The 16,458-nt window shown below is 35.5% G+C and overlaps 1 protein-coding gene across 5 annotated transcripts in view; it reads right to left on the bottom strand.

Annotated features, from left to right (window-relative positions):
• PHF14 (PHD finger protein 14) overlaps nt 1-16,458 on the bottom strand; it is a 163,341-nt gene that overhangs the window by 56,607 nt on the left and 90,276 nt on the right. For 4 of the 5 annotated variants that reach the window (XM_065666214.1, XM_065666215.1, XM_065666213.1 and 1 more), the window contains one exon: nt 546-663. In XM_065666214.1, coding sequence (XP_065522286.1) covers nt 546-663 — 118 coding nt within the window. Of the gene's footprint in view, nt 1-545; nt 664-10,100; nt 11,394-16,458 lie in introns of those variants that run through there. The other variant, XM_065666217.1, reaches the window with a different exon arrangement.

The following is a 16,458-nucleotide window of genomic DNA, read 5'->3' as shown; positions in this document are numbered from 1 at the left end:
ACTACAGAAGCATACTAATCAATATTACTAAAGAGAGTTAATCCATGTCAAAAATTTAGTTCTAATTTTACAATGCTGTATTTGACCAAGGCATACCAATCAATATAAGTATGAATGACCTTTATATGATTTTCCAGTGAAAAAGACAGCTTTAGTAATTCAAATAATCTTCATTCCAAAAAACATGCATTCTCTATCTGTCCTTAGAGGTTTGCATTCTGCGCTACTCCTGAAATACTTTCAATTGTTAATAATGTTACCAATCCCAATACAGTGTCCATGCTCACTCCTTCATCAGGGAGAACGCAATAGGAAAAGAAAGCATTTAACTGGAATAGTAAAATTCTTTTTATTGGTTAAGAATATTTCCATTTTCCATACATTCTGGTTTTTACCTGTTTTACAGAGAATCTGAAATCATTACTTCATGACCTACTGGTTTTCAGAGCAGCCCTATGCATTGCATTTCAACAAAAACTTCAGATGCTGAGTAAGACTGCTAAAACCAGAATACTTCAACTGTTTCACAGGCTGAATTAACTTACTTTGGAGGATGTAGAGTCACATTCCTGACAAATCCACCCATAGCCAGTTTGTTTAGGAGACTTTTTCAAGGGAGGGTCTAGACAACCGAAGTGGTAGCAAAGCCTGCATTCATCGCACCTGCAACAGAAAACCAAAATATATATTTATATATAAATGGTACTTCTACACTATTTTAGATAGAGCTTCCAGGCAATTCTCAGAACAAGATTTCCGGATCCATTATCATGATACAGAAAATCCATTTTCTCTAAGGGGTATTTTCAAACACAATTAATTCAAGTAGGTTCTGCCTAATTTGGAATATTTTGATGCAGACACTCATACATCACCTTTGTCATCATTTTATACAGATGACATTACTTCAGAGACTTGTAAATTAAAGAAAAAACATATAACCAGCTCAATTTTTTTAGATACTTCAATGTCATTCATTACCACTTACATTCAGAAATCTGTGATTTTTTCAGACAGTGACAACATTGATTCTTCATAGTTTTAAGACACTACTTCGCACATCTACTCTTTCAAGGAAAGCTCTGTGAAATGTTTGCTCACATATTCAGTAACTCCAGTATTATTTATGGCTATGAACTATATTTTTTTAAACCAGGACTATGTGGTTGATAAATAGATGCACAAAATATTTTCTGATTCACTTTGAATTTTCTGGAAAGGGGCATTAATTTAGAAGAATTTCACTGTGATCTTTCACTTATAAAGCTGCACTATGTACATACAATAATTTTATGTTCTTTATAATAAACCTTTCATTTGTGTTTTGTGCTATGTACAGCCCCCATAAAATGCTCAAAACATGTACAATAGCTATTGTTCACCTATTTTTAAGGTACCAGCATTGAAGAAATGCTACGGTTTAACAAGTACTTAATATAAGGCTTTTTAAATCAATACAATGATTGCTCAAAATAAGGAGACTTTTAAAAGCAAATAATAGATTTTCATATATACTACTAAACCTCACTTTATTTGCATATCCCCCTGTATTCCTTTGTACGAAAAAGAAAGATTTTTTCAAATTTACTTTGCAATTTTCTCTTCTTTATATGCCCTTAAGCTCAGAATTAAAGCCCATACAAAAAGATCAAAACCCCAGAAAATAGAGTAAATGCTTTAAAATAAAATTTTCTAAGAAATCCCCTACGCTTTACTTCTCTGCTTCCCTGGCCACACATCTTCTCCTCGACAAAACCTGCAAAACCAAAAAAAAAAATCTGCGAAAATTGCAAACAGCATGAGCAGATCAAAACCAGAGGGATGTAATTTATCAACAGAACTCACAGTGCATCACAGAAGATTCAACTAACAGAACATGCTGCTGTATTAACGGAAGAAAATGTTCATGTGACTCTTCTCCAAGTACTAGTCTCCAAACAAAAAGCAGCATCTGTTTCCTGAATACAACTGTTTAACCTAAATACTTTGGTCCTTGCTGTCAAGGCTGTGCTTGCTGTGGAAGCCTTCTGCTTTTAGCAGTTATATGTAAGATGTGATCACTGGTAAGGGTATGATATGTACTGTCTTCCACTAAGTAGAAATTAAAAACAGTAATCTACCTATCCAGACTATGGAACACTGGACTGACATCGCTTGGGTATTTTTAAAAAATGGGATATACCATATTACAAGCTATATCCTTAGGACTGTTTAGCAATAACTCAATCTAATTCCAGGACAAAGAAAACACTTAAAAAGAGGAAATAATTCTCTGTTAAAGACAGAAGAGTTCTAATGTACAAATATATTACTTACAATCAGGAATATATGCAGCTTTATTTCTTGTGAAAGGCATACAAAAATAACAAAAAGGTTGAGAGTGGGAGATGAGATAGGTTACACTCCTACATCCCAACAGCATATGTGACCTTCAGCAAAAGATAAAGACTCCTTTGAGCTTCCGTGTTCTCATCTGTAAAGGAATATATTTTTACTAACCTACACTTCAGTATCTAGAATCTTATTCACTTAAGTGCTTGCATTTGAGCAGTGGTTATCAGAACTCCCTTCTTGTAAACTGTTTGGGGTCCTCTAAGTAACACAAAATAAAGCATCACACTATTTCTGACCAATTTAATGTGTTTTCAGAGCTTAACCCTAAAATCTACATCTGGCTTTAAACAGTATAGATTCAGATTTTTTTTTCTGAAGTGATTGTCTATAAATACAAGTGTTTATACATTCAAAAGAAAATATTTCCCCTTTAAAATTGCACTTTGCCATCTCCTCTTACATCTTTTCCATTTGGCATTTAGAATGCAGTTATTTCCTGGCTGTACCTTCAGCCAGATTTCAGAAGTATGCTGAGGGAGTTAGCAAGGCTGGGTTGAAACAACCAGAACAGTATGAAATTAAATACAGATCTGGAGGCGCCATTCTAAAGCTGAATGGTTTTAATATTTATTGTCATTAATTTTTATCACTTCAAAGCTGCTTAGTTTGGCCGAAGCAAAATTGCATTTTCCTGGAGTGTGTTAAAAATATCTCTATGAAAGTTTCCAGATTCTAATTGCCTTTATCTGCATCTGCACAGCTGAGAAAATGCAAATACCAAAAGCATATTTTCATGTATCAAAATATAAAAAGTTGCATGGTGATAAAAATGAAACTCTTTAAACACTTCCTTTGTACTGCTTTTTATTGGAATACAAATTCTGTATTGTGGAATGCAAATGCGCTGATTCTGAACTTCCTAGAGCACAATGCTGGGAAAATGGATGAATACACACTGTACCTTGGTTAAAGATGATGCCCTAGCTGTCTGGCAACTCTTGTCTGCTGACACTGACTTGGGACAAAATGGGAAGCTTACACACATCACAGTACAGAAGACAGAATTGGCATTCTTAATTCCTAGTTCTGAAAGAAAACCTTAAACCTAGGTTAAAATGGCACTAGTAAAATGAGATTAAGCCCTCAAGTGTATACTGTTATTTGTGGGGTTTTTTTCTAGCAACACAAAATGATAGAAAATCCACTGCCAGATTCAGAAAATAAGAAAGCGACAGAAAATAAGGAGAACTTTCAAATTTATTAGAGAATGAAATTGTTGGGTCACAGGAGGTGTCGTGCTGACAGTCTCACAGCATTTCAGCGCCTGCACTCACAGATCAATCACCATACAATAACCTACCAAGTAAAGGAGTAAAGGAGCATACAGCACTATCATTTACGAATATCATCCACTTCCATCCTGAAGATGGCTTAACAGTACAAGTTAAAGTATGGGGATGGGAGGAGGGGAAGGGAAAGAAATCACTTCCTCCATTTTAAAGGTTCTGTTAAAAATTTTACCTTTTTATATTCAAAGTCACACCTTAAAAACAGCCCTTAAACTAGCAAATACTTTGTACTGCTGTTATTTGTGGGTAACTTTTTTGTAGTTAAGTATATGATTTACAAATGCAATTAAATGCACAGCCATCCTCACTGGCCTGGATAGCAGTTGTACTGAAAACTTTGTGAGAATAAAAGCAGAGCTCCATACAAAGACAAGCCAACCTAACCTCCTAAATTACATCTAACTGACAGGTAATTGCTTACTATCAATGTTTTAACAAGCCTGAAATTACTTTATGCAGCACAATTAGAAATCACTGTGTTCCTCATTTCAGCCATTAATGAGGATGGATATATGCCCACTCTATACCGATAAAATGGGGTGTGAAGAAGAAAGGTGAATTCTGAAGGAGTTAGGCTAATAAATTAAAAAATAATACAAGAAAACATTTTTCACTTCTGAAAGTATAGAATGCAGATCAGCTACATCTTCACAGCAAGAAAGCTTGATTAGGCATTTCCATACCTGAAATCTGTCTGCTTTGTTCTGTAATACAGTGATCTCCATCTGCTCATGCCCTTGGATTGTTTTTATTAGTGTTTTAGCAGTACAGCTGGCTGTGCTCAAGCCCTACATAACTCTGCATCTTCCTGTTCATAATTAACTAATTATACTCTAATCAATAGTGTAGATACCGATTTTACAATGTAAATGAGATAAATAAGATAATGGCTAGGGTCAATCTCATTTTATTTACAAAGCCCAGCACACACATCCAATTTCATTACATTGCATCCACCTGCACAGGAGGGAGTCTTATCAGTTGGCCTGCAGAAGTATTCCTGAGAGCACTGGGGAGAAAGACTTGTGCTTTTACAGAAGAACAGTGAATGCAAAACCTGCCCATCACTGGCACATTTGTAAGTCACTGGTTAATATCACTGAAAACCACAAAGAGCTGATTCAGCCAGAGTGAAGAAACCCATTTTGCATTCACAAGACAGCATCACCCATCTATAGCTGTAAAAGTAATTACCTACATGTCCCTGAAACACAACATTAATAAGCTAATCTTTAAATAAACTTTCCAAATATGCTTCAGAGACTACAGAAAATCTCTCACTTATGTACACACCACTGCACATCATCTGCAGTGTCATGCCAAAAGGAAACATGTTGAACAAAGTACAGAATTGCAAAGTATACGTACCACTCCCTATTGGTAATATCAGCTTAGAAAGATTTAATGGAAGAAAAGATACAAAACTTTGATATATATTGACAAACCATCATCACCATTAAAATTAGAGAACTTGTCATATAAATCTTACGCTGACAAACTTAGAATAAAATTAGAAGTAATCTCATCCAGAATTTTTAAACTCTCAGAGAGCTGCAGCAGGATGGGTGTTCATTCACTCAGACATTAGCTGGGGGGATGCAACACCATGGCTATTCCAGCACCTGTGCGGATTTAACTACTGACATGCTTTCTGGCCTGTTTTGGACCTCACTTCTGACTACGGCCCTGAATACCTAAGAGATGTTTCTCCTCAGGCAGTGATCCCTCACTTCTTTAATCCCTCAGTGACACTCTCTGGCAAGTGCCACTCTGAATGTGCAAACAGCTGGAGACATGCACTGGGTGAATTTTAAATTGCAGTACATTCTTGGGTTCAGATGAACAACCTAAACCAGCTACGACTGCGACTGTTTAAGGCACTGTCTACATTTTACTTCTTGTTAGTGGCTGTATGATAGAACCAATGGAAAGGAGCATTTAAGCATTCCCCCAGACCAGAGTAAGCTGATGTAGCTAAAGAGAATTCAAACCATAGAACCAAGATGACTGACTTTGGACTGAGGCAGATGAAGAGTGGTCCTGTGATACCTTAACTGCAATCAGACCACATAGGTGACAAATTCTGGCTGATAGGAATTAATACTGTGGGATGGGTTATATCAGCAACTCTTACATTTAATATCAAAGAAGCCACTTTCTTGTGCCCTTATTTAAAGAATAAAATTAATTAAAGATCTAATGGTAAAGTAACTGTACAATTTTATATTTAGTGCATTGTTATGAATGCTGTCCAAAAAAAGTACTTCTACTTAGTGAGGGAACACAATAGTACTTTTTCATTATGAAAAATGTGGTAACCATTCTTTTTAGCTTTCTCTTCTGCCATTTCTTAAAAAAAAAAGTGAAGTGAGGATATGTCTTTGTATCTTACCCTGCCATTCTACATCGAAACTCTTCAATTCAGCCCCATGAATTCCAACAGAAATACCCTTCATTTTGCTGCGGTATGACACAGGCAAAGAAGAAAACAGAAGTGATGCAGTGTTGTATTTACACTATTTTACAATAAGGTCTAGATCATTAGGAACTCTTTTGGTTTTAGGCAGAATGTTGTCAAAAGACAAAAATATAAGTACAAAATGGAAATAGATGGTTTTCTTCTTCCTGATTTCTACATGTTTCCCGTTGCCTGTAAGTCAAGTCATTTTGAAGCTTCTGTTCTACAGAACCATTTGAAAAAACTATTAGCACCAGGATAATTTAGAGTGTCCTCAAATAGGTCAGCCAAGCTTTAAGTGACTTCACTATCAGGAGTGTGATTCCAGCACTAAAATTCTTATGTGACTGCACATGCACACAATATTGAACATAAACCAGGATGCAGCCCATTATAGAGCCTCTTCAAACACAGGTATTGGTTATCCTGAAAGGCACTCTGCCACCTAAGATGCTCAAAATTCAACAGCATATAACTCTAAGGAACTTGATCTGATTTTAGAGTTAGATCTAACCTTGCATTAGTCCTGCTTTGAGTGGAACAGATGTCCTCCAGAGGCTCTGTCCAACCTAGATCTTTCTGGATTCTAGTATTTTAATAATTTTGACTGAAGTAAATTAAATACTCTTTCTGGATACGACAATGCTTATGGGCATTACACAAATTAATGCTTATGGTATTACACATTTAAATTTCTATTACGCCATGTGCAATGCGAGCATACCAAAGGAAGTCCCTGACTTGTGTTAGGTGAGACAGTAGACTACTACTCTCTTCTGTAATGGCTGGAAGCCAAGGGTCATGGCTATTGCTGAAAAGTGAGTGAATATACCAGCTGCAGGATGAGTTTTACATTCTGGTTTTTATGTCTACCTACTACTGATGAAGACAAGGTATGGGCAAAATGGAAACACAGCCTGACAGAGCAGGATGAGCTTACTGATCTTCAGTTAGCAGTAGTTAAATGAAGTACCTACACAATTTTGAAGGTGAGAAACTATAACTCAAGTTTTTGTCCAAACTCAAGGGTATTACTAAAATGACTATTTTTTCTCTTTAGTATACAATAATCCTGTGGAAAACCCTTCACTCAGAGGATCTGCACTACACTTTTCAGTATCTGCTACATGAAGTTTTGGTTTTTTTTTTAAATCCTGTATTTAGCACTAGTTATAATACATAATAGCATGAATTTCTACGGCTTTTATTTTAGGAAGTTCTACTTTAAAGCCAAATAGTAAACAAAACATTCTACCTATAAATTCGAAAGGGGAAAAAAACCCAACATTTTATGCTTCTACTCTGCACCCCCACAGATGCTAATCATCATGTAACCCAAGCACTTCACTTTAACAGAACTCACAAGTAGTGCCTATCAATTATATCAGAAAAGAAAATAAGCATTAATCTGGTAGACATTTGTGGAGCTAAACTTATTCTGCTGAACCCCTCTCTGAAACTGCCACCTCTCCTACTTTGTTTTGTAGTACCAAAACAAACCACCAACCCCCCAAATAAAAAATCTAACACTGACAATCTATGGGGTAAGGAAGAATCTGAAGAATCTATGGGTAAGGAAGAATCACACAATATCATTATGTGACATTCCTATGTAATCCGTATTTTTCTGACTGGTCCATAAATCTTCTGTTTCATGAAACTGAGCTTGTATGTACACATGAATTATAAGAATGCTATAAAGAAACTTTATTTACTAACCTGTAAGTGAACAGCTTCCTTTCACAAGAAGTGTTTACTTTTCTCCCTCTCTCTCATGGTATGTCAAAACTATAAACCACATTGCTTTGATAAATTATTTTGTAAAATTCATTAAGGGCCCACATATACAAGAGGAATACGTTGATGGAAACACTGTATCAAATGTGTTTGGTTTTGTTAATATTATACAGCCTCTATGTAGAGCTTCTATTTACAGTATTTTTAAGTTTAAATAAGCATTTCTGTGAAGACAATGTCTCCAAGGCATGTATTAAGATAATGCTACACAAATTACAGGCCCTTCCCCACCCCCCGATTCAAAGTATTTTCTTTCTTGCAAAATACAGGAAATTCTGAAGGAACCAGGATAGCCCCCTTGACAAACTGAAGAGTACAAAATTTAGGACAGCTATTAGCAAATGCTGCACTAGTTATTCTGAAGTACATTAAAGTCATAATTGATGATAACATCTAATGTGCCATTCTCAAGTATTCAGACTGGTAACTACACTGAACAGTGTATTGTTTGCGAACTAGTACAGAAGTTCATTATAGCTGTAAATACTGCCATCAAAGTTTCTTCAAAAGGTGAAATATCAAGTGTTAACATCCAGCTGTCCAGAAAGAGAGAGAAAAGTGACAGAACAATTCACATGAATGAGACAAAAAGAGAGAGATACTGAAAATTCAGCTAATGCCTAATGTCAAAAGTGCCAAAGAAGGAAAATAAAAACAAAAAATAATACTAATAAAAAAAAAATACACAAAAGCTGTATGGGGAACAAACATACAAAAACACAGCAGGAAGCTGCCTCATTTTACCAAGAATGCCCAGGAAGCATCAACAATACTCCGAACAGTTTTTAAACACAAATTAGTCTGTACTTAAAACACTCCAAAGGCAGAGATTTCTCAATTTTCATAACAAACTTCTCTATTGCAATTTTTCTTATTGTTAGAAAAAGCTTCCTAACAATGACAGAAAAGCCCAAAAGCCTAACCCAAATCATCCTGCTACAATTTAACTTTGTTTGGCCTGACCAGATTTGAACAACTTTTTTGCCTTTTTTTTGCAGCAACTTCTCTCTTCATCACTTTTGTATTAATTTAGGCTGTTTGAAGAAAGATTCCTCAGTCTTTTCTGAATTACAGAAATCCAACTGTTTAAAGCTTTTTCGTTCATTTATGTCTCCTGTAGTCTTCTTATATTTCAGTTCAGTTTGCTTTGGACTGTCTCTACATATATGTCGCAAAAGTGGACAGAATATGCTAGCTGAGGCTTTTCCAAGGGTCTTCAGAACATTCAGAAGGAGTATTTTCATGTGTTAAATATAACAGCTCTCTTTCTACATATAACCAAATTGCTTCACACTCAGTTTGTGATCCAGACCCCCCATACTTTCTTTTTTGAAGATGTATCATCTAACTAGTTATTCTTGGTATCATAACAATGCAATAAACAGTGATTTGTCTTTTCCTTTACTGCCCTGCGTGCTTTTTCCGGATGCTTTCTTAAAATATTATTTTTAATTTTAAAACTGGTCCCTCACACCATATTGCCATGACCTGCAAATGTAACCAAACACTTTATTCCAGCACCTAATATACTAAAGCAAAAATTAACAAAAACATAATAATCCTCAGGAGAGTCCTGAGTGGAATTCAGTGTGTGGAACATCATTCGACAGCGAGTCCACAGTAACTAGTGTACTTGTCTAATCAGCTACATATTTCACTGCAGCTTAATTAACAGAATATTTCTCTAGCTTATTTAGTAGAATGTCACACACAGAAGTATTCTAAGTCTTACTAAAGCCAAGATATGCTACATTTATCATTGTCTCCCACTCACAGTACCTTGACTGTGTTAGTTTAATAACTGATCATAAATCACAGTGAATGTAACTTCTCTGTTTGCTCTTTCTTTTTCCCCTAAACTCAGCACAGCAAACACCTTTCTTTTCTTTTTTTTCCCCCCCTCAATACCACAGCATTTGGACATAACTTTTTTCTTCAAGTATTTGCACAAGTGGCCACTAAACTTGGTCTTTTCTTCGGAAAAGAGATTACTGGATTCTGAAAGATCAAATTCCAGCATTAATGTCTATTTCCTAGTGCAGACTTCTTTGATTTTACGGTGTCTTTGTGTGCCTTGCCAATACACAATGGCATTTCTGATAGTTCAGATGAAGATCTTACTCTAATATCATCCCACCCCCTTTTTAAAACAAAACGACGTGTTAAGACATCAGGTTAATTTTATTTAATATAATATCCAAACATGAAATGCCCTGGTAAGATATGACTTGTAGATAAGTATACACAAATTTGTATATTTCTCCTATAACTTATTACAGCATTTAATTAAGTTTAAAAAATATTTGCAAATGGAAATGTGCCTTGACAGATGACAAGAACCACCATATCTCAAGAAATTCAAAGATTATGTCATAAAGTCACAAGTGTGATTGCATTTGAGCAGAATTTTTCCGAGCAAGTTCAAGATGAAAACGATGAAGATGTCAACACACTGATACTGTAGATTTAAGAACTGGATCAGTACCATTTGTAGATCAAAATACTATGTTTGCATCTACCAGGATATATACGGACGAAGACGAGGATCTCAGCTGTCATGCTGTGTGATCAGTTCTCCATTCCTTCCTCACCTTATGTAACAATTTCATATTTGAATTGTGAGGAGATAAGCTTGTCCAGAACACTGCCAGAGAAGTAAGCCAAATAAAACAAATGTCTGTATAGACTCAATTTTTCCTTTTCATAAAATTTTTTTTAGAAAGCAATATAAGTATAGTTCTAATCACTTGAGTGTCTGAAGTCAGAAACAATTAGTTCATACTAATAAGCAGAAAATCAATTTTTCCGTGGCAAATCTATTCCTTCAGAATAGTTAAGTCTCAAGTGTGTTACAGGTCTCATTATGACTGAACAGATCTTTTTTTTTTTTAGGAAACAATCTTTTTTACAGCAAGGTCTATGTACAACATGATGTTCTATATAGAAATGTTCTTATTAAACCACATATAAGTAGTGTGTCAGGCGGATGGCAAACCATTGCTTATTTCGTTCGGTATCACCATAGAGAAATGCACAATATTTAAGTCCCACAGGCTTCTGTCACTCTTCAGTGAATCTGAGCATTGTATAACATCATTTGCCAAAGAAGCACAGGGGAAAAAGACATTACTTTAATAGGACAATTCTGACAAGACATTTATCTGGGATTTTTCAACAATGCACATACGAAATGTTCCTGATTAGTGCAAAAAATTGCAGGCAAATTAACTACCTTGTCAGTCCAAACAACAAACCAATCAATTACATTCTATCAAAGCCTGACAAGCAAACTCAACTTTTTGTCATGAGCTTATAGTAGCGACAAGGTAGCTGTTCTCCTTTACTTTAGGTACTCTATCGAGAGCTTTATCCACATTTAAAAATCATATTATAAAAGGTTTCCACGATTGCCTCCGAGGATGAGTTGTGGCAGAGTTGTGTCTCATGAAGGATATCTACACAGTAAAGTGATAAGAAAAACATATTAACATTGAAAGATCATAGCAACTCTGCTCTGTCTTATGAAACATTTTAACATCACACTAAATTCAAGCAATGCGTATGCTCAGATACAAACAGCTTAAGACATACCAAACTTCCAGGAGTCTCTAAGTGCCAAATCATTAAACTTAATTAAGTACAGCATCCTTTTAAATTATTCTCAATACAGCTCAAAGAATAAAAGCAGTCCACCATAAGACAGAGAAGATAATTTTTTTCTTTGTTTAATCATAAAGGTAACAGTTTATGACAAGCGGCCTTCACTGTGAAGCTAGCATTTTCCTAAGATTTGAATCCCTCACAAATGCAGCTATGGGACTGACTACATGACAAGCACAAACAACATGGGTGCTTCTTTTATAGAATAGCATTTGAAAGAAAGTGAGTCTTAGGATTTAGGAAGCATTAACTAAGAGAGAGTTTCTTTCATAATGCAATGTAAAAATGCAGTACATAGAAATCTTTAGTCACTTCTGAAACAATGTCTTTGACGCAGTAATTCAAAAGCTTTCACAGGTTTTTTTCCTACTTGTATTTCCTGCCTCAACACTCTCAGACATACTTTTCAAGACTTTTATTTTTTTTTAATATGATTTTAAAGTGCTGATTCTCAACATTTCAACTCTAAAACTATTCGCAACACAGCAAATTAATGTAACAGATACCACTGTGAGATTTTAAGTAGAAAAATAATCCACGTTGTTTTTAATGTGTGCTGGTATCACACGTCGGTTTTTGAGGAAATACCTATATTAAGTCCCCAGCGCATTTGTTTTGTTTTCTTCTTTCAAACGTGTTAAAGTAGAATTGTAAATAAAAAATAATTCTAAATTGCTGTCACACTTTAATAAAATAAAACCAATAACAATCTGACACAGCTGTGGTGTTGTCGCATGTACATTGCAAACTCATTTTGAATGTAGGGATTTTGAGACTTAGAGGGACAGCAACGAAGTCGGGTATGTAAATCCCCACTTCATCTCTTAGTTAGGACAAAATCAGAATTTTAATTCTGGTGTCCTGAACTGTAATTCCACACTCCAATACTGAACTTTTAAAGAAAACGGAGGAAAAGCTGAGTTGTAAGACAGAAATACTTTTAATAGTAATCTTATTACAATCACCTTCCCATAGCAAGTGCAAGTGATTTCGTTCTCATCACCTCAGAGTGGGTGAGTGTGACACGAGGGCACACTGAAGTGCACAAACATGAATGGTAGCATCAGCAAACAATCTGAGATAAGCTCAAGGTCTTTCTGCCACCTCTATCCTCTCAGCCACAGTATGAGTAGCTGCAAATGTACTATTGGAGTTAGGTCATCATAATGTGATTAGCTATGTCCTAGCTGGGCTAAGCAAGGTTTGGACATGAATACAGCAATCCACACTTTTAATACAAGTTTTTATTCCCGTTTCTCAAAATTAGTGTGTGTATATAAATATATGTATTTGCATATTACGATTGCACTTATATAAAATTTATATATTATTTTTATATGAAAATTGTATTTATGTAAATGTTTTATATATATGAAAAAACTTCATAGCTGAACTAAGAAACTAGTAACATTTTAACAATAAGCTCACAAATCAAAGTAATAAGATAAACAAGGCTCACAGGGGAAACTTGTAGTTAAAGAGCAAAGCCAAGATCCTGATTTTTTGTAACATTTCAGGTAATGCTGTAATAACACAGGCATCAATAATAGTTACCAATACTTTAAAGGGAATTTACTTTTTAAATGGTTGGACAACTCCTCCATATCTACTGTTTTTAAAATTTGACTTGACATCATTTATTTTACATGATTCACGGTTATCTTCACCCTTCTCATCTTTGAAGTATTATTTAGTTAAGGAATCACTACTGAGTGCCTAAACACAGTTCTAACCAGCCACGGACTGGTAAAAGAGAAAGGAATGTAAATGGATAAAGACAATAGGGTTTTTTCTAAGCTTGTAACCCACAAACTCATCTGACTACTGATTCTAGAGAATTACTTACAGAAATTTTTTCCTGGGACCTCCCACATTGTGGACATGTCTCCTGTCCTATTCTCTGTTTTCGCTTTTCTTTTCTTGCTTATAATTTCCCAGCCCTCCCTCATCCAAAGAACTGCTCCCATTCCTACACATCCACTCTTAATTTCTACTGACTGCTGTACCCAGGGCTGCCTGCAATAGCTTAACTACCATTTTCAGCCTTATCAGAAAAAAGATTTACTGAACACAAAATACCTGAAATGAGGACAGTGAGCAAAACTGCACAGCCTTCCCTTCTCACCAGCAGATGGAACAAGTATCAGATAGAAAAAAAATCATCATGGGTAATACCGTAATAGATGCTTTCAACAGGAAGGTTCTCAATTGCATTATTTGGTCCTTTAGAAGAGTTCCTCTTTCCCATTCCTTTCTTTCATTCCAGGACAAAGATAACAATGAAAGCACTTCAAGTTTTAGTACAGAGAGAAAAAAAACACACCACCCTCTCTCATTCTCCTTCCTAATCACGCATGGCTGCAATCTGCTTCTTCAGTTATGCAAATATTGTGTGTGTGTGCACGAATATGTGCAAATTTCCCTTTCAAAAGGATTTACAGCACAAGAAACCCCACAAATTATTTCAATACTTTCTACTGGAATTGCCAAAGGCCCTCTCTATTTGTGTATCAGTTACTGAAAAGTACAAATTCCAGATAAACATAATGTCTGTGTCAGTAGCTTTGATCCTTGTTCATTTTTAGCCATCTTAATACTTGCTTTCATCGGGTTAAGTACCAATGTGAGAACAATGGTTTTGGCTGTTAAGTGGGCACAAGTAAAATACATTTGCAACCATAATGTAAGCTCAGTTTATCTTCAAAGGTCTGAAGGTAGGAAGCTGCTTCAGCATACCTTACCAATTATGAAACATTAGGACTGTCCCACCAGGTAAGTCAGTCAAGCCTAAAGAGGTATCTGGGAAAAACTGCAATAAGGTAAGATGGTAATGAAAGAGAGGAAAAAAGGAGTATTTAATTATAGAGGAAGTGCTGACAGAGACCAATTTTAGAAGGCGAGGAACCGTATCTGCAATAAACACCAAACCATCTGGAGGTGATATAAGTAATAGGCATTTTTAAAATTCAGGCTGCTAAAGATATACCTCTTGATCCCGGGAATTAATGTGTACCCACAGCTCCATTAAATGGATAAGAGTTACAGAGCTCTTTAGTGGGGAAAAAAAAATTCCAACAAACCAGACCCCTAAACCAATGATGATCAATGTGTCTTCTAGACATTGTTAATTACTTCAATTATTCTCAGTATTGATCAAGTTTTAAATATTAATAAATGCTTCCTGAACAGTTTCAGATTTCTATGTGCTAATATACACACTGATTAGCCTGCAAAAAAAGTTATCTGCAGGACAAAATAGCACAGCATCTGAGGTACCACCTGAATAGAAAAGCTCTGCTTCATTTCAATAACTAGAATGCTGGAGCATAAATAGCGACACAGAGCTGATCACTGCACAAACATATTGACTTGAGGTAAACAAGTAAGACTAACGGTAGTCCCGATTTACAGAATTCTGTTCTCCAAGTACTACTATGTCCACTTCAAAATAAGAACACATTTTCAAACTATTTCAAAGCCCTAAGGAATAGACATATCCCATACAAAAGATTAATGGTTTCACGTATGTGAAATGGTTTCATTCAGTCATAAAAGTGTCATTTTCCTTCATTCTACACTTTGTGAATAAAAGCTTCTGAGAACCCGTGAAAAAAAAAATTCAGTCAATACACTCAATACTCTACATGAAACCCAGCTTTCTCTTAAAAGAGACTGCATTTACAGACCTTGTCACAACAAGGTCCTTGATGTTATCGAAGCAATTTCAAGATACTTTAATCACTGGCAAAACTCAGTAACTTGACAAGAGAAATTTGGGCCAGGAAGATTTCAGTAACTTGAAAGGAAGGTTATTGAGTGATGTAATTTCATTTGGATGTGACTGAATCCAATTGATCTAGTTTCTGCAATGCGTATCTTCCCTCTGCAGCTGTCTCTATCTGATTCAGTTTGCAAGTGCAAGGAGTGACTATCCTTTCCCACTCAAAGCAAAACTCTTTTCTTCCTCCTGCTATTATTTTGAATGAGCATACACAGAGAGCATTTTCAAGTTTAATCTCTGTACTCACTGTAAGAAAAGGTATACTCAACTGAATGTCAAACCATGAATTCAACCAGAAGTTGTGACTGCTAGCATATTCATTATGCAAAAACAGGCTGTTAGAACATATTTATCATTATTATTATTAACCAAAAATACTGAGTTAGGGTTTGAATAACACAGTCATGACACTACATAACTAATTCTAAATCCCAACTGCACAATACCATGCGATCTACACTGTAACAAATTGTACTTATTTTCAGTTGAGTACTTAGATGCATTCAAAATTTAAAACACCAAAACTGCTTGGTTCACAATGAGCATAATAATTGATAAGCACAGATATGATATATATGAAATCATATCCTCCCATATAAGTTTGGTTTACACCAGTTTTAACAGAAAAGAGGTGTATCAGTAGGAACTTCCCAATGAAATTTAGTTTTAAACAGAAAAACCCTGTGGTACAGATGGGGAGTTAAAGCCTTAAGGGAGACAACTGGGCCACTATCCATGGATCCTGTTCATATAGGTTGATGCACTACTAAATATTGGACACCTTGTTTACATTTCATCAGAAGTACAGGGAACACTGACACTGATGTGCATGCACCTCAGACGCCAAGTGATTTACATGTGTCAGTGTACTATTTAACAAAGATATTTTCTCTAAGCTCAGTACAACTTTTTCAACTTGAGTTATTTTGTCCCTCACTGGGAAGTGATCTTTCTCAGATACCTGGCTAACTGAAGATTGATGAATAGTGTAATCACCATTATATGATAATGAGACTATAGCTGAATCCCCATGTGGCAACAGATGTTGCCAGCAGTACATAGCTGGCAGGTCAGCTAAG

The sequence above is a fragment of the Lathamus discolor genome, chromosome 2, assembly GCF_037157495.1.
Source record: "Lathamus discolor isolate bLatDis1 chromosome 2, bLatDis1.hap1, whole genome shotgun sequence".
NCBI classification, from domain to species: Eukaryota; Metazoa; Chordata; class Aves; order Psittaciformes; family Psittacidae; genus Lathamus; species Lathamus discolor.
Note: the sequence above shows the minus strand (reverse complement) of the source record. Positions and strands in the feature narration are given on the sequence as shown.